Here is a 22,554-nt window from a genome sequence, read left to right on the forward strand (position 1 = left end):
AGCTTGTTTGGATCCCAGATTACTCACATCTTTCCAATAATCAACTCATATCTTTCCTTTAGAGTCATGAAGACGTACAACAAAAAACATTCATACATAGATTTAGTGGCCAAACAACATACTTGAGCATTTCTGCACAAAGTAAAAGAAATACCTACACCTCTTACAAGTATTTGTGCTGAAACCAATTGCATTTCTGTACCACTGCATGCAGGATGCAGCACTGGTTTTAAGACTTAATACATTGCTTCAGTTTAGACACAGGTATTTACAGTTCTATGTATACAAGGAAGTGACATATTTGCACAGGTAGGTTTATTTTTTTCCTGTGTTTACAGTGCTTCAACTGTAATTTTAAACCATAAACCATTCAGAAAGCACAATTTCATACCAATTTTACATACTTTACATCACAGTTCAACAACATTAACACATTTGTATCTACTAAAGCAAATGAACAAAATGGCCATAAACATTTACACTATTTTTCTGTAAACAAGGGTTTTTTTATAAACAACGGTAAATGGAATGAACACATACCACCATATGAAAGAGGAATGAGCTTTTCCTTAAATAAATCACTCTGTTTATAAATACTTCAATTCTCTCAATACAGATTTACAGACATAATTGATTAAAAGCAGATTAACTACACTGTTCTTTAAAAAGAAAATGCCTAGAGATGGACCACAGTGTGTTAAATTCACCTAACATAAGAAGCAAGCATATGATTAGTAGAGTGTTAAAAGTATTACTTTACTTTAGCCTCACTTCTATTTGTTCACTGAGAAGATTGTCATGTTAGGGAACTTATTTGAATTCCAGCAAATTACAATCAATCTTGTAGTACACGTATGGGTAGTACTCCTGCTGACTGAGGTTTAAGCCTGGAATATCCATAGTTGCCTGCAAATAAAGTTTTGAAATCAGTTAATACTCTTTACAATTCAGACTCCTATTCAGAAATAGATGAAACACTCCTGTGTTCTAGAAGCAAACAGGCCAGGCAAGACTTCAAGTGCAAATTTTCCTGTTAAAGTCACTGTTTAAGGAACAGACAAAAGTTAGAAATTTAACAAATGAATAACAGTATTTTTCAAAATTAAATACAAGTGCCTTTTCAAAATCTAAGTAGTTTTGTATCAATAATTTACATCTGTTGCTATGGTAAACACACCACCACCAAATGGAAGGAAGAGGTCTGCAACTGTGTTTTACTTCTACTAAGCACAGATAATTTATGAAAAAAAAAATGTTATAGGGTGCTGAATGATCCAGGAAGTTCCACGAAGTTCAGCATCTCTAATTTCCACCTTAATTGTCTCACATCCCCTCTCCCAAATAAGGCCTGGTAATACTTGAGAAAACATTAAATAAAACATTTTAAATGTTTCTTATTGCTGTTAAATTCAGCTAAACTCATTGTATGGTCTATTTTCAGTTACTCTTTACCTCTGAAAAGCACTGCTTTTTGATACAAAACAAACTAGTAGAAAAAGCCTTCCAGCAGACCAGTTTTAGACATGAAAACAAAAGCTCAACAGATGGAAAGGATGATTCGATTTTGACATCAATTCAGCCTCCTTCATCAGAGAAGGACAACTATATTAATTTAAAAACAAAGACAGCAATACAACAACAAGAAGTTGCTTCAGGCCACTGCTACCATAGGCTGTTGAAAATCTATGTATTCCTTCCAGGCTCAAAAAAAAAAAGTTCCAAGTTCCTTAAGCCTATTTTCAGATCAAAGTTGACTTTGTTTGAATACTTTGAGGATATGAATACATATGCAGTCTATAAGATATCTTTCCAGTGGCAGTAGGAAAGAATGCAGTAAGAAATTACACAAGACTTTTATACTAAATAACTCAGCAAATGCATCAGTTGCGACTTTAAATACCATCAGCTTTGCAAAAATGTAAAATAGAAGTGACATTTTTATAAAGAGAATTTTTTGTGCTGTGATTGAATGACGGAGATGGAGGGTTGTGTATTTGCTTTTAATAAAGACATTTTTTGTTTAAACAGACTAATCCAAATATCGAAGGGTTGTTAACATTTACAAAAAATACTTACATCAATGATAGCTGCTGCACTGCTGTCAAGGTGTTTGTACAAGTCATACAAAACCTCCCTCAGTTTCTTCATTGTTTTCTTATTAGGCTGAAGCAGCATTGCCTGGAAGTTAACTGGCAAACCATACCTGAGGAAGTCAAGCAAAAAACTATGAACATGCTGAAAGAAGCCTTATTTATACTTCAAAGTTGCATTTTATTTTATTTTGAGAAAGAATCCTACTGCTGGACAGCAAATTCTGCTCATTCTCATTTTTGCAAGACCATTCTCCTTCCACAATTCATAAGGCAACAGTAGAGTAGAACTTCTTTCTTCAGGTTTAAAATAGCAAAACAGAAGTCTAACTGCTTTTAAAATAATTTTAAATGCCGGATTACTTTGCACAATTCTCAAAATTACCCGAAGTCTCCAACCAAGTTTCAAACTTTCCAATTAGTTTACCTGCAAGACTTCGATTATGCCACTAGGTGGAGGATCTACTCTGCATGCAATCCTCCTTTCTAAGTGTGTGGAAACATTTGCCAGTATTGAAATCAAGTTCAGCTTTTTCCCTTACTCAAGTTTGTATTCAAAGTAAGTGTGCAGCAGCTATGAAACAGACTCAAATACAAGTTAATGTGAATTTTTTTATTTTCCTCCTCTATTTTTTTTTTCTTTTTCACATTTCCCTATTTTCCACTATTCCCATTTCTCACTGAAACAGAAGATACAGTATGCCCTTTTTATGAGCAACTCACAAAGCCAAGCTAAGAATCAGCAGAAATGCCTTGCTGCAATTTACAGAGAACCTGTAATTCCTAACCCACTGGTGGAAAGAATCTGAGGGGCAAGATACACAATTATCTTCCTCAAATACGCCACAACTGGCAACAAGCATTATTGCCAGCAGCTATTCTCACTGCCTCACTTCTTTCCTCCTTCCTGGAAGAGTGGTATTCACACACCTCAGTTTGGTAAATTCAAGCTAGATATAACTTCTTACAAAGTCTAGGAAGAAAAACACTATTCAGGTCTGCCTCATTACCTTAAAACAGATTCAACAAAAACTCGTAGTGCTTTCACATGAATCCATGCAATGAAAGCTTCACTGAAATTCACTTTCAGCCACCGAACCAGAGGCCCCTGTGAAAGGGAAGACCAAAAAAACCCAATTATATTGTTCAAACTCCAGGAAAAGATTCATCCCATTAAGCACATTCGAGCAGACACTCACTATCTGTATCATGATAACAAAGACAACATAAAGGCAGAGTTCACTATAGCCATAAAAGCTCAAGGGTGTTTCAACAAAGAGCAAGAAAAATTCAATGAGACTTCCATTGTCTCTTCAGTACACTATCTCAGCTGCTGTGAGCTAACTATATTAAGGACCATTTTAGTAATATCTGATCATTTAATTCAAATACTTGTCAGTTTTCAAACTTCACATACTACCAGCTGCAGCATCAGCACTTGGTTCAATGCAGTGAAGAGCATTTGTGCTCAATTATCTCCGAGCAGATAAACTGGGTGGCAGGCTGACTACATCATGTCACCCTTGCAATGCTTTCTCAGAATCTCAAGTTCATGAAATGATTACATAGCAATTAGAAGTCTTAGACATCGTGTTTCTGTAGCGACGAGTTTATCCAGACTTACAAACTGCTTCTTCTTGTCAGTCGACAGCCTGTTCATTTCTTCTTTATCCGCTTTCATCTCTTCTTCATTATACTGGAAGTCACGGACCATGAATCTGCATTTGGAAGTGAGTAAAAGCAGAAGTGGCTATCTAGAGACCCTTCAAAGCATGAGAGATACAACACACACAAAATAAGCCTTACTTATATTCTCTGGCTTTATGCTTGAAGTCATCCACCGCCTTCCTGAACAAGGTGACGTTACAAAGGTAACTATCTTGATCCTCAAAGAGCACACTACACAGAGAAAGTGTCAGAATTAATAAGGTTCAAGTCACCATATATATGAGAAACAGTAGCTTAAGTTGTACTTTATCAACTGCTGGGCAAGAACAAATGCAGATAATCACACAGGAACAGTTCCCAAATTAAACTCCTCAAAGAGAAAGTAACAAACTTTAGCAATGTTGTATTACTCCCTTTGTAAAGGATGGTAGTTTCCCTTTCACATTCAGAGACTTCATACTTGCCACTTCAGAAACACTTCATACACGCCTGCATAACTGTACAAGTAAAAATTATTTTACAGAAAAAGGAACTAAAGCTGGTTTAATATTACAAAGTTTGGACTATAGAATTCTCAGAAATGTGTGTTTTAAAGGAGGAAATTGATTGAAAAAAGAAAAAGACAAATTAAAAAGACATAGGATGGTAAAAAAAAGTATTTCTTAAGCTGTAAAGACAACCTCTAAATACTGCTTATTTTGAGACTTCACCTTAGGAAAAAAACTTCAAGAGATTTAGACTGTTCCTCAGTGTCATACTGTCTTCAATAAAAGCATTATCCAACAGTTTAAGAAGTTACCTCTTCTCAAACTATCCCTAGGTCACAGCCTCCCAGTAATTAAATAAGAATCATTAGCAGTTCTTCCACTCAGCTTAAACTGATCCAACACAAATGTCAAGTTAGTCAGAGTAAGTTCAGATTTTTTAACCAGCATAGAGCTGGTAATACCAGATTTGCTTGATCAAAGACATGATCACGTCTTTGGGACATGGTTTAGTGGTCATGGTAGTGTTGGGTTGATGGTTGGACTTGATGATCTTAGAGGTCTTTTCCAACCTTAATGATTCTATGAAAGCTTCACTCTGTCAGTTAACACAGCAATGCTTTGTGCTACGTTCTGACTTTATCTTCAGTGTGGTTACAAAACTGCTAAAGTGGCTTAACAGTATTATCAAACCCTGGCCTCAGTCTTGCCCACTGCAGATAACAAGCACCATTTTGGTATCAAGGACCTTTGTTAGCCAAAATACTTTTCTTTGCACACAAGAAGACCATCTACAAGTCCAGTTCTTAATTCTTTAGCAGTTTTCAAAGACTGTATGTAACATGTTTCAAGTCCTGTGAATATAGACATAAAGCCTACAGGCTAGCAGTATTTGGTGCCAAACCCCACTACACATTAACTTGAAGTTGAATGTGCCTGACCTGACCTAGATTAACTTTTAAATTCTTTTACTCTTCCTACAAAACTTAGTTTGGTAACTCTGTTAACCCTAGAGTTAGAAATCCTTTGAATTCTTTGAATCCTTTGAATGTAACTACAACAAAATCAAGCTTGATTAGATAGAGCTATAAAGCTAGACATCCTGACAAGATTTTGTCCAATCTTTAGAATTCAAAGTCACTACAGAAAAAGAACACTTATAAAATATAGCATATGCAAACATGAGATTTACTCAAACATGAGATTAACTTACTTGCTGGAACGTGGCACAACCATCTCTGCTAGTGTCTCATATTGCTTTACCCAGTCATTATAATTTATCCTAGAGAATACACAAGTTGTGGTTAGGCTTTCAGTACTGTAGTAAGAAATCTTCGATTAACAGAGTAAGTTTTGAAAAAAAAAGTTACAAACATTTAACCATCATATCTTTCAACTCAGGTGTAGGTTGTCATACAAGACATCAGGGACAGTCCTTTTTATGCTATTTTTAAGATTATTGCTAAATTAACTATAATGATTTAAAATTCTATTAATGTTAAAATCATTAACTATAATGACAGCAAAAGTAATAAATGTTATCTTCAGTCTTCATGTAAGTTTACAAGTGTAAAATTCTTTAAATCAAAGAACTATGATACTAAATTAGTCATCATTAAGTGCAGATCTCAGGGGACCAAATGGTCTTAACTGTCAAGATTTATCACAAACTCCTTGTGTAACTCCACTCTGAATCCCAGTTGTGGAGTACTTTTTCCACAATTACAAAGGGATTCCCCAGAGTCCTGCACTTGCCTGAAGGACAACTGAGAATTTTGGAAGCCCTGCCTTTCTGCAGTTGGTGGTGAAGAGGTTCCACCCTTTCAACACCAAAACCAAGTCAAAGGTAAAAGAAAAATAACAGTCAAGAAACACCAACAGCCTTTTTTCTGCTAAAGCCACTGTAAAACTATTGTCTTCAAGAGAGTTTTACATGTGACAGAGACTACTGCTTCATGTGTGAAACAGCCTACTGGCTGTCTTTACAAGTTAGAAGCTCTCTGTTCCCAGCTCCAGACAGTTTAGTGCCATTTTCTCATTTTACAAGAGTCTTAAGGACATCTGTTTCACCCACTTCCCTTGGTCAGGGGAAGAAGTAGGGCTTTTGTTGTTTGAACATTTCAGACAGGAGCAACCTGTTCCCAGAAAACCTGTGACATGACACGAGTAGTGTTCCATTGGTATAGACTTAAATGAGAAAAGCAGTGTTCTGGCAGTCTGAAGAAGTAGAGAGCAAAGTAATAAAGAGTTCACTTCACACACTAAGGGGTGAAAGTCAGCGCAGTCCTAACTAGGATAACTCAATCATAAAGCCTTCTAATGTAAAACAAGTCATGTTTTCACTCAGTACTTATTTTCACAAGGATCCCTTCTGCAACATGACTAGCCATCGCTAGTATTAGATAAGAGACATAAGCAATCTCCAGTGTCATGAAGACATTCATGAGTACCCAGCATTGCCTATGATGAGTTCTTGAGAACAATGGAATAACAGGTAACAGGAGAACAGTTACATAGGCTCATTTGCCTCTACTAAGCACCAAAAAGTTTGTACTAGTTCATCCAGAAAATCCCAAACAAGTTCAGGTGGCCTTTTTTTACAGTATTACAGGGTTGTGGGACCTATTTGATTTAAATTCCTTATTTTATTCTGCTCTTAGGACAAACAATAAACTTACTTTGGTACAATCACTAATAACGTGACCAAATATTCTGAATCAAGTACAAAGTCCTCTTTCTTTACAATATCAGCAAGACTTCTGGTTAACAAGCTTCCCCTGCAGAGAAACAGAGTAAATACACGTTTCGGAACTGCATTTGCCTGGAAAACAGCCTCTAGTGCTTGATAGGATAACATTTTCAAAAACATTTTACTTAAGCATTCACTATGAAGAGAGCAAACAACATGTCCTTATGTGCATTTCATATCTTACTGTCTAAAGTCACTGAAAGTTTTTATCAGCAGTTCCACTGCTGTATTTGGAATATGGGAATGACGCACACCACACGCTTAAGAAGCCAAGTTCTCTTTTTAAAAGTGATTTTAAAACACAAAAACTATTAAGACCATTCATTGTGAAATGTACTATACGAAGCCTCATAGTTAGCCTAGTACAGCTCTACATACAGAACCTCAATAGAAATTTAAAGCAGCATGTTGTCTCATTCACAAAAAACTAAGAACAAGCACAGATTTACTGGGTCTTAGCTGACAAATTGCCATGGATTAAGATGGAATTTCAAGGCTTACTCATAAAATGGCTATCGTTGGTGTGACCCATGGTTCTGAACCAGCCAGCAGGCTTGCACCATTAACTGCAGTGGCAGGATTGGGTCAAATTAATCACATTTGCAGAGAGGAACTACTGTACCTCAGCTGCGTTTCAGATAATCATCATATATACATGACAAGACAGCACACAGCCCTTTTTTAATTTATCAGCTGCATGTATGCAACAGCTGTCTCTCTGCTGGTTAATTCTGAGGGAAGAAACCCAGTAGTACTGATATGCTTAAAGCATAAGCTGGGGGGAAGGGTAAACCATCCTTTTTTAGACAGACAGCTAGGCAGCAGTGTTACACACCACTAACAGCAAGCTTCTCTCAAAAACTTGTGTATTCCATAACTGCTTACCAATCAAGTGAGCTACTACCAGCAAGTCAGCTGGTAATAATATTCTTTTATGACAGCTGCTATTCAAGACTGATAAAACACCTCAAAAACATATTAAGCTTTGAGCCTGTACCTACTCACACATTATTATGCTTTCATGATTCGATAGGTTTCCTGTTTTACATTAGCAAAAGCCAACGTGACTTACGCATTCTTTCTTTCCAGGTTCTGAAGGTTCCCTTTCAGGTTATTGTATGCTGAGGCTCTTGCTTTCAGATCATTGTCAATCTGGTTCACTCCCTTAAAGATAAAAAGAAAAGGAACAATGTCTAAAGAACTAAAATAGGTTTTAAATTACTTCTCGATTTCAAAGCTTAAATCTGCCATCAAGAACTTAAAGAAAAATACACAAGTTCAAATGTTTATTTCTCTGGTACTTGACAAAATTCACTTAAACCTCAGAAAACTCTTTGTTAGAATTCCTTCAAAGGAAAGCCAGCAAATGATAAGTCACACATCCTCTCCTCTTCTGGTATCAATCAGATATACTACTGCATCCAGCTGATCATTACCTCACCACCTTGAGGTTACCACTCTTCATCTCAGCTGACAGGAGAGAACATTTGGAGTTTACATTCCTACTGTGACACAAGTACACTTGTGAACACTGGGTGTCATTTCCTCCAGCTGTTACCCCACTTCTCATTATACTTTTCCCTCCTTAGACTTTCAGTGACAAGAATGATGGTAAAATTTTATGAGTAGCAAATTGAGAATTAAGTATCTCAAAGCACTAATGCTTTGCATCACCTGCAGCTTAAGAGGAGACTCCTGTGCTGTATTTGCCTACTGCAGGGTTGTACCTTTCCTTGAGATCACTCAAAGACAATATCAACTACATCCATCTGCCCAATTCCAAGCAGCTGTTACTATTTACAGTTCAGAATATTACCACAATTATTTTTCCCATTCTTTATGTTTGCAGAAGAAAATACAGTAAATTAAATCAACTTCTCCCTTCACAAAGTCAACTTTTACGCTGCTGTTTTACATTGGCAGTGGCTTACAACTATACAGAAAAAAATGGTTTATACAGACTTTCTTCATTTAGTAAAAGCTTTATTTTGCAAAGTCTGAAGTTGTGCAGGGCTAGTTCCAGGGTAGACAGATAAACATTATCTCAGACTTGAATCCCATTTATTTCAGACAATAAATATACCTGTCAAATCACGTAGAGACAGCATTCCACTTTTAATGTCACAGGCAGCCTTCTATCATCTTTTAAACTTTCACATCGAAGTTCCAACAATTTTATTGTTTAGACTCAGACTCTCACATTTGGCTTGCCATTGCTGCCTAAGTAAGCCATATTTCTCAGATGTCCAGGATTAATTAGGATGATTACCAAAAATTATTAATTTCCGGCTAAGTAACTTGACAGCAAGTGGAAAAACACAAAACAAATTAAGCAACTAGTAGGTCTTAAACATCCAAGCTCCTAGCAGCGTGTACACCAATACAAGGAAGTATTTTAAAAATCAATGTACTCAGTAACAGCTGGATAACTGAAGGAACATGGTACAGTATTGGTCTGACATCATAATGCTGCCTACTCCTTCCTTCACTGTTTCCTCACAAAGGTAGGTACAAGCATATAAAAACTCCCAGGGACAAGCATCTGAACACAACCAAGAGACTCTCCCTTTATTTGAGCTTAGACTGTTGACAAAACATTGTCTACATACAACCCTTCAGGCTAGGGATCCAGACATGACTTTATTTCCAGAAAATAAATCTCTTAAAAGCAACATCAGTTATATAGTGACCTTGTTAATGGCAACAGGTAAGTTCACTTGTCTGTAGCAGGAAGAAGTCACTAAAAGCCTGAACATTCTGGCAGTTTCATTTAGGTACGTGTAAATGGTTTGCACCTTTACAGATACAGCAATGCTTTAGACAAAGTACTCTGAAAATAAGACAATTTACTTTTTTACTTATTTAAGGTTATTTAAATTCTTTGATGTAACCTTTAGCAAAGCAGGTGGAACATTTCAGCAGGTGTCAACAAAGTACCCATCTTCAGGAACACTTTTTTTATACTAAAAGAAATGGCACTTTTAGTTTTTGCACAGCTGGAAAGCAGCATTAGGAGAAAAACTAATCTGAAGCTATTAAGCTAGTACCTTTGTGCATTTGGACTTCTTCCCAAAGCAACAAACTTCCCTTCCACCTTTTCCAAGGATCAAAACTTCCAACAACAGTCTAAGCATTGTTTAATGACAAAAAGCAAACCCCACTGACACCAGACACTGCCATCACAAACCAGTCCCATTCATCATTTCCTAATTGTCAATACTCTAATTGCTCTCATTTGTAAAGTCAGTAGCCTTTTAAAAGATGACTGCTTAGACAAAAGCCTGTTACTGCTGCACTGACTGGAGTTTCCTGTACACAAAAATCAGCTTTGCCTCCTATTAAAACGTTAGAGAATGCAGAATCACAAACCTCTATGTCAGAGCAGAGCTCCTGAGAATATATCTGTGTGAAACAGCCAAATGAAGAGACAATCCAAATTTCCTTGTGGTAGCAGGATTAGTTAATTCACACATGTCATTGCAAAATAAGAGAGGCAGGCTCATGATATTACTAAAGAATATAGTGGGCCTATTTCTACACAAAGCAAACCCCCAGATATTTGAACTACTTACACAGTCATTTTCAGTACACCAGTGTGTGGTGAGTTGACCCTGGCTGGACACCAGGTGCACACCAAAGCTGCTCTATCAGTTCCCCTCAACTGGACACGGGAGAGAGAACATAATGAAATGCTCGTAGGTGGAGACAAGTACAGGGAGATCACTCAGCAATTACCATTACAGGCAAAAAAAGACTCAGTTTGAGGAAAAAAAAAAAAAAAATCAATCAACCCAGAGTAAGATAATGAAAAAAAAAACCAAATCTTAAAAAAAAAAAAAAAAAAAAATCAGATTCCCACCCCCCCATCCTCCTAGGCTTTACTCATGACTTTCTCTGTCTTCTCACCCTCAGCAGTGCAGGGAGACAGGGAATGGGGGGTTGTGGTCAGTTCACACACAGGGTCACAGACTCCTTCAGGCATCTGACTGCTCCACCATGGGGTCCTCAGGCTGCAGGGGGATACCTGTTCCACTGTTAACTTCCATGGGCTGCAGAGCCACAGCCTGCCTCACCATGGTCTTCACCATAGGCTGCAGGGGAATCTCTGCTCTGGTGCCTGGAGCACCTCTTTCCCCTCCATCTTCACTGACCTTGGTGTCTGCAGAGCTGCTTCTCTCACACTCTCACTCCTCTTTCTGGCTGCTGTTCTGACAGTTTGCCACCCCTTCCCCCCTACTTCTTAAATATGCTATCCCAGAGGTGCTCCTACTGTCGCTGATGGGCTTGGCACTGGCCAGCAGCAGGTCCATCTTGGAGCCAACTGGCATTGGCTCTGTCAGATTTAGGAGAGGTTTCTCCCAGCTTCTCACAGAAGCCACTCCTGTGGCCCTCTGGCTACCAAAACCTTGCCACACAAACCAATACAAAGTGTTGCCTTGTAACTATACAGCTGAGCTTTTGGACTTCAGCAGACACCTGGGTGGCTGAAAACATCTGACAAAGGCACTGATGCTGCTGAGGCTGCCTCCTTGCACAACAGTTATGATCACAATTTCAAATACACAGAATGATCAGATTGAGTGACAGCTCTCACATAGCACAGATACCAACTTACTAAAGCTTTGATTCAACTTGAAAACTTCTATATTTACACTGGGGTTCACAACACTTCTGGAAATTAAAGCTAAAAAACTTGATGGGTAGTTTCAGCAGATTTCCTTTTATTCTAAACATTTCCAACGCTGCTATAATTTTTCCCTAACTTACAAACTCTCCACTGCAGTTGCCATTACTCTCATTTTGGCAGATAGCGGAATCTGTTGCTGTAGTGCATGGGGAAGATAAAAACCACACAGGAAAAATAATATTTCATGAATTGATGAGATTCTCAAGTTATTTTAACTACATCGTGTTAAAGAGGCTTCACAGATTTTAGTTAATGTAGCTCTATCAAGTTTCCTATGTCTTCATGTTAATCACATGCCAAAGCAAAGATTTTAACCAGGTCAGGACTCCTTGACTGGGGACAAACCGGCTTCAAGTCCTGTGACATCATCTCCTAGTTGTCACTTCCACAAGAACATAGAGCAATTTCAGTCATCTCTCTTCTCTACTTTATGGACACACATTCATGGCTCACAACTGAAAAGGCAGGTTTTTTAAACTATTTGAAATTAGGTTTATTACATAGGTGTTCCTGAAACTGTCCCTGTAGAAGACAAGTACAGCTAGACACGCAGAGAAAAGGAAACCCTCAACAGGATGATTCAAGGCTGTACTCCAGCAGACCTGTTCCTCTGCATTTAGTATCCAGTCAAGTAACTCAATGAGGTCCCTAAATTAGATGAAGAATATAAGCCAGTTATTTAAATTTTAGGTTCTGGAGTACAACTTTCCTGCAAGCAGATGATTTAATTAGTGAACACCAGGACACAGGACAACATGCACTCAATCTTTGATAATATTTCAATAAAAGGCATACACCTTCATGTTCTTTGTTGCTTTTTCATCAAACTTAATAATTACAAAACCAAGTTTTACACTATGGCAACAAGCAAGTTCTGAGAATGAGAGTAAACTCAAGTTTGAGAACATCAGACAAATGGCATGCCAGTACAGCAAAATTTAAGCGTAGGCACCATCATTTGCTGGCTATTTCTTTAACTCAGTGATTTTAGGAAGCAAAAATCAGCAAAGAAAGCACAATGGCCTTCAGGGAGCATTCTCCAAATCATACCCCCATCCTAACATACTACTTTGGTTAGTAAGACACTGACACTGCTACCAGGTTCACTACTATTCGTATCAAAGTTACATGAACCTAACAAACCCAGTTTTGAGTAGCAAGTTCTGTGCATAAATAGCTCAAGTTCAAGCAGAAAAGTTTTATAAAGCAAATTACCTTACCTTTGCAATAATTTCTGAAATATTCTTCAAGGACTGCTTGATTGGGTATTTGGCCATGTCCCACTGGAACCTTGTTATATAGGTGACCAAGTCAACTAGAATTTTAAACAATAACTTTGTTAAGATAGACAAAAAGACTGATGTTCCACATAGGATTGCTGTAATAGACTACAATAACACACTATGCGAACCCTGTTGCTTCAGAAATGTGAAAATAATCAACTTCTAAATTATCTGTGGCCTCTGCCTTCAGACATTGGTTCCCCCACCTCTGTAAACCCTAAAATATATTTCCTACTAAGATCAACTATTTTTTGCTTTGTGTGAAAAATGGGTAGGAGAAGGGAGGGTTACAATGGAAAAATAGAAGGCAAAGATTACACAGCTCACCTGAAGCAACAGTTTTGTGAAGCTACTGATGAGAGAGACTACTCCAAGCCCCTATCTAAGAATAACTGTTCATTAGTACTGCTGCTCATCTCCATTTTAATCCACTCACGTTAGCCTCTCTTGCATCAACACAAGCTGTGCTAAGTTATTTGAAATGGTTTTGAAAACATAATATTGATTTAGAGACCAGTGCAACTCTTTACTATAATAAAATGGACAAGTATTTCCACGAAAGAACTAGTTTTATAAAGACATTGTATCACAGTTTGGGAAAAACTGAATATTCCATCACAGCTTACATATAATCACATCTATTCAGAGAATAGACTAATACAAAGAAAGTTTACAGTGATCAGTAACAGTAATTTATGTTCCACCAGAAACCAGTGATGACAAAAATACAACCCTAAAGGATCAAAAGGCTTCTGTAAGCGTTTATTTAACATGTAGATCTAATTTCTTGCCATTCTGGATCCTGTAATTTGTTTCAGGTCAAGTGACTCACGGCAAAAAGTACTTCCACATCTGAACTAGGCTTCCAGAATGTCATACAGAGAAGCAGCATTCAGTGTGTTTCAGGATCACTGCCTCCCCTCCTACACTTTCACAGTGCATATGTGACGGTTAACTCTTTACCTCCATTAGCCAGAAGATTCTCCTGAACTTTGTCTTTACTGTCTTCTAGAACATCAGCCATATACTGAGCCACTTTCTTGACAACACTGAAAAATGAAATAGAAAGATATGAAAAAAAGATTAGAAAAGCTTGACCTTTTGAAAAATATAATTTATGGAACTGATCTGAGATTGCTTGAGATTGGATCAAAAGAGACTGTATCAAAAACGGAAGGGTTGATTGCCTTACACACCAGACTTCCAAGACCACAAACTGGGCTTATTATCTGTAGGAGACCTTCTCAAACATATGACAGAACTTTACTTAAATCCTTCTCTAGTGTGGCTACTCATCACTTCTCAGAGAAGCTAATTTTCTCACATCCAGGTCATAGGAGAGTTGACTTCAGCTGTAGTCTCACTATTTTTGAACTATAGTACATTCAAAATCCTAACCACCTTTCTAAAAACATGTAAGGTAGAAATCATCAATAATCCAAATTAAACAAGGCAAACATGACAAGGAACTCCAGCCCTAAGCCCTCATAAGATCTGACACTCAAGACCTGCCTTCCTCATGAGACAAGTATGTTTAATATTACTCATATGTGCCATGCCAGTTTCCTCTTCTGTTTAAAAACAACTACTTAATACTTCTTTCCTCCAAACAGAAGATGGCTGCACAAATTCTGTTTATATAAAATTTTGTTACATTGCCTCAAAATCACTTTCAAAGAACTGTTAGTTTCTTCAAGATTAATAGGTTTTGCATTTTAATATTAATGCTGTTTAATCATCTCTGTGGATTAGGAAACAACATAGTTACCTTCTCAAAGCCTGTAAATAGTACTCTAACTTGCTAAGAACAGTTTTTATTCCATTTCATCATTGCTTTCTGCAGCTGTCAGGCTCATTCTTAACAGTTCTGCAGGATCCAGGAGTACACAGCACTACTATAGGGAGAAACATCTTTCTCCAATGCATAATGTCCCACTACAACACAGGAAGTTGATTTTTTTTTTTTTTTTAAACACAGATATTAGGAAAAACAGCACCTTAGCTTTCCAAAAATCTTAGCTTGCTGGCTACCTGCAGAGATTCATTATGAAACAAAGAAAAAAGCTGGAAATAACCTGTGTGCTATTAGCTCAGCAAATCATCACATCATCATTCTACTACTTTGCATGCTAGTAGAAATAAACTGTTACCCCTCCACAAAGGCATCCAGTTTAGCCAGCTCGTCTGACAAACCAACCAAAACATCCAGCGTGCCAACCTAGAAGGAAAGATCGAAACACATTAACAATTGTATATACAAACACAGAAAGATACAACCAAATAATAATAAAAGTTAAATCTCCTGAACAGGCAGCTTTGCAGAACTACATAAAATATTGTGTTCCAAGATTTCAGTGTTGTTGATTTAAAGTTACACTGGGTTTCATTTGCCCCAGATAACCCCAAAGCACCACTGTATCAGATCTACCTCACTCTGTTTTGGTGCATAGTTTCAGTCCTGCATCCCAGCTATCAAAACCACGCTAAAACAACTTTTACGTTATGGATTGGCTGCTTTTCCCACAAGTCACTTGCTTCAGCATTTGATTTACTACTTTAGATCAAATCTAACATTTCTGCCATCTGTTACCTCAGTGCTGGAGGCAACCAGAACATTGAAAACTTTGAAGATACAGATTCTGCAGCAGCCAAATCAAGAAGAGTCTAGACTTTCTGCATCTGGAGTAATGGAGTATCTAACTTGTCTATAAGCTTTCTCTCTTTCTTCCCTTCTCCAGAAAACACTTTCTTCCCTAATTTCATGTAATAATCTAGAGCAATACATACACCTTTCTGGTGCCAGGGATGACACCATTTAGAAAAAAACAAGAAATTTTAAAACAGGAAAATTACAGCAGAGTAAAATATTTTGTTTAGCTCTTCCATAAACTAGTCTCAAACTGGTCTAAAAGATCAAAAAGTGTAAAAACAGTATAGCTATGCTCAAGTTAAACAGCCAAATTCTGATTTTTAAATGGGTCATATAATCTCAGTGTTTCTTTGGTTCTCTCCAAGCACTAACATATTTATTCACTCTGTTCAAGTGAAAATAGGAGATATCACCAAAAAGACAACTACTCTTATCATCAATGTTTTAGCTATTAGTTTTTGTTTCTTGCTGAAATATAATTATGCATAAATGAATCTTCTATCTAGTCAAGATGCTATTAACATTATTTTTCGTCTAGCATCATTTGTTCTATAAGTTTGACAACTCAACTTTACACTGTTCCTGGTCTCTTTAGCCTTGAAGGAAAAAGGAGCACCATTACTCCAGTAACACCACAACCAAACCACCTTCGATGCCTCACCTCCTTCTGAGCTACACGCAGAGTAAGGAAGAAAATGTTTTGAGCAGCCACTTAGAAGCCACAGGACCAGTAACAAGCCTTTAAGTAATAAGGCTGCTGTTCAGTGGAGATTAAATCACTGTTTCAATGAGTTTTAACTAGAGGATCTCCCTCCTTGAAGTTTTACCAGGTCCACAGAAGCTAGACTACTTCCCATTGTATATAAAGTATATTTGGATTCTACCACTTAGGCAGTAGAGACAAAACCAATCATTCATAACCCTAATTGGCCACACCCATTTTCAGGGATCACTTTTCTAAATTGTGTAGGCACCCTACAGTTTGAAAGACATCCTAAGTCACATCCAAGGACCTCCTGGGAGGAGATGGACATTTTCTGTAGTCCCTCCTACTAGTGTATCTCTTGAATCAACTCAGTAAAATCTCTATCTGAATGTAAGCTATGGCAGCTGGGAGATCCTTTTAAAAAAGACACTGAAGCACTTTGTGGCCTGTGCTTGTTAGCAGAGGCAGGAACAAAGCCTCATGCCATCTGAACAACTTCTGTAGACACAGACTGCTGGTATTTTTTCCTCTTGATTTGGATCCATCCTGACAAGCTTTCACTCAAAACCGAGCCCACAATTCTTGTTCAAGAAACATTCATGTGTCAGGATAGATCTCTTCCCAACGAATACAGTGGCTCATAGCATTTCCATACCCTGATAATTTTATTCAGCAAAGTCAAACTACTTTTAGACCTTGCTTCTCGTAGCTTCTCACAATAGCAGTTCAAACAGTTCTCTTCCAATTTCCTGTAGCACACATCAGCAGGTCATGCTGGAATGCTCAGCTGGAAACCAGCACCAGCGGACAACTCAGAAGTGAAAAAACAAAACAAAACACCACCCAAAAAAAAACCAAGCAACAACAACAACAAAAAAACAACCCCAAAGAGAAAACCACCAAAGGAAACCATAGGTGCCTCTGCCTGTGGACACCTATGTCTCTTGCAACCCAAACCATTCTACAATTCTGAATCATCTGAATATTCAGATCACAAGTCTCCATTTTTCTTATTTTCTTCTCCAGCAAAACTGCTAGTAGTATGTGGTCAAGACTACTGACTACACCTGGAAAAACTGCTGTATTAGCTAAAAGAATGCAGCTTGACAAACCTGTAGAACTTAGAGGATTACGAATTTTTTAACTCAGAGTTTCAGGAAAAAAAAGGTAATTGTTGCCTAAATTATTTTTAGATCCACACATCATCAAAAGAAGTCAGCTTTTTTTCTAAAAAGTCTACAAGCATTGTACATCTACAGTTTTAGTCTAAAGAAACACAGACAGATGATGCAAACCAAACAGACTTCTTAGGACATGAAACAGGGCTTACGTACCTTCAAGTCCGGAATATTGAACTTTGAATTAGTAGAAAGATTGTTATTTTTTGTAGTTGCTGCATGCAACTTCTCCCATGTCTGTTGACAAGTTTTTTCCCCAGGAGCAGAAATCAGCCAAAACTCGGTCATTTTTGTGTCTTTATTTTGATGCTTTCTGCTTCTAAAGATAGAGGCGAGATACTAGGAAGAGAAGCGGGGAAGAAAGAATATCTGCCATTAGTTCAGGATTCAGAGCATTGCCTGAAGAAAAACATCTAATTCCACATTACTGAAGTGCAGTTCCAGTCACAGAGAGATTTTACCAAGAGTATCACATCGTTCCAAATTCATTTTTTCCTATCTTTCAAATCACATTTGCACAGTTTGAAAGGCTTTTTAAACTGCCCATGGTGCAAGTTAAAGTGAGCTGAGTTTGCAACATTAGCATCTCTCCACTGCAATTCCACAAAAGATAAGTAAACAATCTAAGTGAAAATAAATCCAATAAAATGGGACTCAAATAATATTTTCACAGCTGTATATATTTTCCAGCATCAGTACAACAGACCACTTTTTCTGAACACATGAGAAAAAACTTCAAAAATTTCAGCTTTGATGTTACAGCTTTTCCAATGACTTTTCATATTAGGACAGTGTTTTAAAGTAACTAAATGCCTAAAAATATTTAAATCAAATAAACTTTATTCTTTCAAGCAAAGAAGGTTCTCCTGGCAGCTAAAATTTCCAACAGAGAGGAGGATACTTTCTAGCCTTGGTATCTCTGTTGTCATTGCAGACCTTCAATAACATCACACAGACTGGCATCTGTCAAAAGAGTACTGGTAATAAGTACAAATTATGTGGAGCTGCTTTGCAAAGAAGCTCAAGAAGTTAAGACTATGCTTTTCTGTCTCTAAGAAACAGAACAAGCTACTTAAGAATTACTGGATCTTTTTAAGTAAAGGACTGAAGAACAAAATCAAAGCATATCTTGACAGAATCTAAATGTCAAATTTTGATATTTGCAATGTCATCTGTGGCAGCTTTGAAAGAGTAAAGACTGACCCATATTTCAGAATGAGTACAGACTACAGCACTCGGGGCTTTTTTTTGAGAGAGAATTAAATACTGTATTTTTAAGAATACACAGTAGCAAACTTTGCCCAAAACAGACACAGGTCCTTCATCTGTGTAATCATTCCAGGGTCAACAAGTTATCAAGGGTGTTGAAATTAGGAGATGAGGTCAAGAGAGGTCTGTTAGCTGATTCTGTTGTTCAGCTACTCAGGAAGCCTAAAGCTGAAAGTTTACCAACCGTTAAATTAACATCATGAATCACATCTTGTCACTGCCTGAACAGCCATCCTCTTGCAGCTACGTTTATAGCAAGAGATGACGACGTCCCGCTATCCAGGCTCCTGACACCGCTGGCTCCACAACGCCAATGCTGCACTATCAGGCAGCAGCACAGCACTGCTACAATGCCCGACACAGACAACGGCGAGACTGGAAATGATATCTGAGAAATCAGACTATTTACAAGACTGGACACATGTCCCGCTCCACACAAGCTTGCCCGGCCTGACCCAGTCCAGTTCTGGGCACTCTCCTGTGCTGGGACCATGCACCTGCATAGCTGGTTCTATTCAATAGCAGAAAGTTGAGAACCTAGAAGTTATCTGTGCTCTCCTCACTCGCATTACTCTCTCTCCTCCCCCTACAAGTTGCCAAAGCAGGTTGGAAGAAGGGATAAGAAGTTATTTGCTTCTGGATATAGTACAGGTGAGAAAAGGGGGCCTGTCTCAGAGAAGGTTGGGTGAAGAGACCCTTCCTCCCTCATACTGTAGGGGGAGAATCCACAAGAGCAGACTCAGAGAGGGGAGTGAAACCCATGAACAACAGCCCCTCAGGCACCACTGGCCTCTCATGCTCAAAAGTGCACACCGTAACAATCCCTGGTGTCACTGTACTGGTGATTTTGGTATCAGAAGTATGATGAACAATTAAAGCAATGTCAGTCAGCACCATGTTACAGGGCTTCTCAGTTTAGGGAAGCACCAACAGCATTGTCTCACGTAATTAGTCAACCTCCCTTAGAGAGCTGTTAACAATGTTGAACAAGACAAACTTTCCTCTTATTCAGACCACTCTGGTGCATTATCTTTCTTAACATGTGCCCAGCTCAGTGAATCCACTGCACATGATGTTTTCCTCCACTTCACTGAACTCTGGCCCTATAAAAGATATGGCCAAGCTTACAGTAAACTTCACCCATGCAGACAGAGATCACTACAGCTGACACACACACTCAAAGTGTTTAAGCTTTAAATTGTTTTTTGTCTGGATTTTTCTAGACAAGGAGTAGAAGAGGCTTTGGAATAAATGTTGAATAAAGTAGTTCAGGTGGTAGCAGCAGCAGCGTGCATATATCCCAGTAAGAGACAAGAGCTGTAAGGTAGAAATCCAGAGTCCTATTCAGTAACACAAACGGAACGTGGCATTCTCATGTTTTCCACTAAAACATAAATAGCCCCTAAAGAATATGTATGAATTTCCCAGAGATCATGTCAGTAAAGGAGACAGTTATGTGTTTACAGTGATAGTGTCTCATTCCCTGCATTACAGACTGGGAAAAACAGTTCACCATTAAAAGTATAAACATGTTTTCCAGGGAAAAAAACAAAAATCTTCAATGGACTTATTACAATGAATAATTGCTTCCAGTAAATAAAGTTTTCCAATCTTTTAAAGTTAGCTTTCAAAGACCAACTGTTCAGACTTCATATGATAAGTTTACCATAAACAAGCCTGAAGTTACAAACACCTGGCAGACTTGCAGTAAGTCTTCTTTCATGCTTAAAACCAAATTAACTAGAGCACTTCATGATTCCTTAATATCAGAGGTAAAAATGGATTGTACAGCTGAATAATCACAGCCTTCTTTTACTGCTCAAATCAAAGAGGCACAGGTGGAACACAGCAGCTCCCAGCAATTGTTAAGCTTGTGGACTTCTCTTCCACCCTCATAATTTTTGCCTGTGTGGCTGGTTTTCTTGGTGCCCTCTTCCATTTCCAATAACCATAGAAAGCAAGATGATTCCCCACTTCAGGTACCTACACAATGGAGGTACTGTCAAATACACACAAGGAAAAGAAGCTTGGCTGAAGAATTTTAAATGCCCCTTTGCATGATTGTTCTGTGTGAGAGGGGATGGCATTTGGGATCAGAACTATGGGGAGTAACAAACATGAGTGAAGAAAGCAGAAGTGCTACAGAATGGTAAGAAAAGCAGAAACAAATGCTAGTCAACCAAAAAATATGTATTTACCCACTGTGAAATGAAAGCCATGAAGTGTAAAAAGAAGGACCATAGAATAAAGCAGGAAACACCAAGTGTTCAAATAAAAACTAGAATAAACAGTAAGAATGGACAAGGGAATTGCTGTTTACACCCTGTCACTTGATGACCAGCATTTTTTTCTAATAAATTAATGAGCAGAATTTGTCACCTAATCGCTGTATATATATTGCTGTAATTTTGCTTATGATGTACATTCTGAAGAGGAGAAATAGTCACAAGTATCCACACTATGGTATTAAGTGAGTAGAAGCTATGGTCCTAGCTCTATTGAACATGGATAAAACCATCCATTAGTCAAACTGCTTCTGAGATGCCATTGTAGGCATGCTCTAGCCAACTTCAAGAAGTGCAGAAAGTGTTTTTTATATAACTGAAAAAAAACAAGTCAGGAAAATGAGAAACAAAGTTTATATAAGTATCTCTCTATAGACCATGCTGAACTAAAGTTTAGGGCTTCAAGGAACAGGTTCTGGAATTCCAGTTTTATATACAGCAAGGAGCTGGCCACCTTGGTACTCAAGATTCCACACACAACGATGTTACTATTTTAATACTGAACAACCAAATCATCCATTTTTAAAAAAAAATCAAAACCAACCAAACAAAAACCTAACCTTGCAAGATGAGCTGTGCTTTGACCCATCTTTACCTTATCCAGTACTCACAAAAACTGCAAGTTCTCATTTATAAGGGCTGAATGTTAAAAGTTCATTACAACACACTTTTTCTCATTTTAAACTCAACAACTGGGCAGCATCCTCTCGGGTTCCCCTTCACACATTCTCATAAGCACACTCACAACACAACTTGGAAGCATAAGTCTTCCATGTACCGATTTAAGTAACAAACTCATTGCCAAGATGTTCTGCTAGTCAGATAAGCACAATTCATCTATAAAACCCTTGAAATGCCTCATCCCTTCAAGCTTTCCTCTAGAGTACCTGTTTTTGAAACTTAACTACTCTAATGCCTGAAGTAAGTTTGATAGATTATTTAGAATGTATTTTGCACCACTACACATAATTTATACTGCTTAACATCTATGTTCCTAGGAAAAATTGATTTCCAAAGAAAAATCTTTTGCACAGTACACCGCACTGTAACCTAAGCAATAAAACCACTGAACAGCTGTTTCAGTACCGTACACAGAAAAAGCCTACAGTGATGTCAAAACAGAACACCAGCTATGACACTCGGCATTGCGTTTTTCAAAACCAGCAAGGCCAAGGAGAAGTTGACAACCGCTTCTTCTACCCTGCCTAGCTCAACAGGGAAACTCCATTCCCTGACGTGACTCGGAAGTCTCCCAACACCCAGCACTAATTTCCCAGAACGCTGTCCCTTCAAGCCGGCTCTCTGAAATCCCTTCCGACGCCTGGCGCTTGCCCTCCGCTGCTCCACGTTCAACAAACAGACGCGGGCAGGGTGCGGAAGCCGGAGCGACGCCCGGGAAGGTTTCGCGAGGGTGAGCGTTCCTCGGCCTGCTGCAGCGCCAGGCTGGGGCGCTCCGGGAGGGGACCCCCGGCTCCGCTCTCCCCGGAGCCGCACCGCCAGGATG

General features: G+C 38.2%; 1 protein-coding gene across 1 annotated transcript; it reads right to left on the bottom strand.

Moving 5' to 3' along the window:
• Positions 1-293: 293 nt before the first annotated feature.
• ATP6V1C1 (ATPase, H+ transporting, lysosomal 42kDa, V1 subunit C1) lies at positions 294-17,834 on the bottom strand. Its single transcript, XM_008936122.1, has 12 exons — positions 17,653-17,834; positions 15,113-15,180; positions 13,926-14,011; positions 12,900-12,994; positions 8,065-8,156; positions 6,922-7,020; positions 5,457-5,525; positions 3,897-3,989; positions 3,715-3,808; positions 3,101-3,198; positions 2,077-2,203; positions 294-906 (listed from the first exon to the last, which is right to left on the bottom strand). Exons 1-12 carry the CDS (start codon positions 17,782-17,784, stop codon positions 811-813), a joined length of 1,149 nt encoding a protein of 382 aa, XP_008934370.1. The 5' UTR covers positions 17,785-17,834; the 3' UTR covers positions 294-810.
• Between the last annotated feature and the right edge of the window lie 4,720 nt (positions 17,835-22,554).

The sequence above is a fragment of the Merops nubicus genome, unplaced genomic scaffold (assembly GCF_000691845.1).
Source record: "Merops nubicus isolate BGI_N331 unplaced genomic scaffold, ASM69184v1 scaffold11032, whole genome shotgun sequence".
NCBI lineage: Eukaryota > Metazoa > Chordata > Aves > Coraciiformes > Meropidae > Merops > Merops nubicus.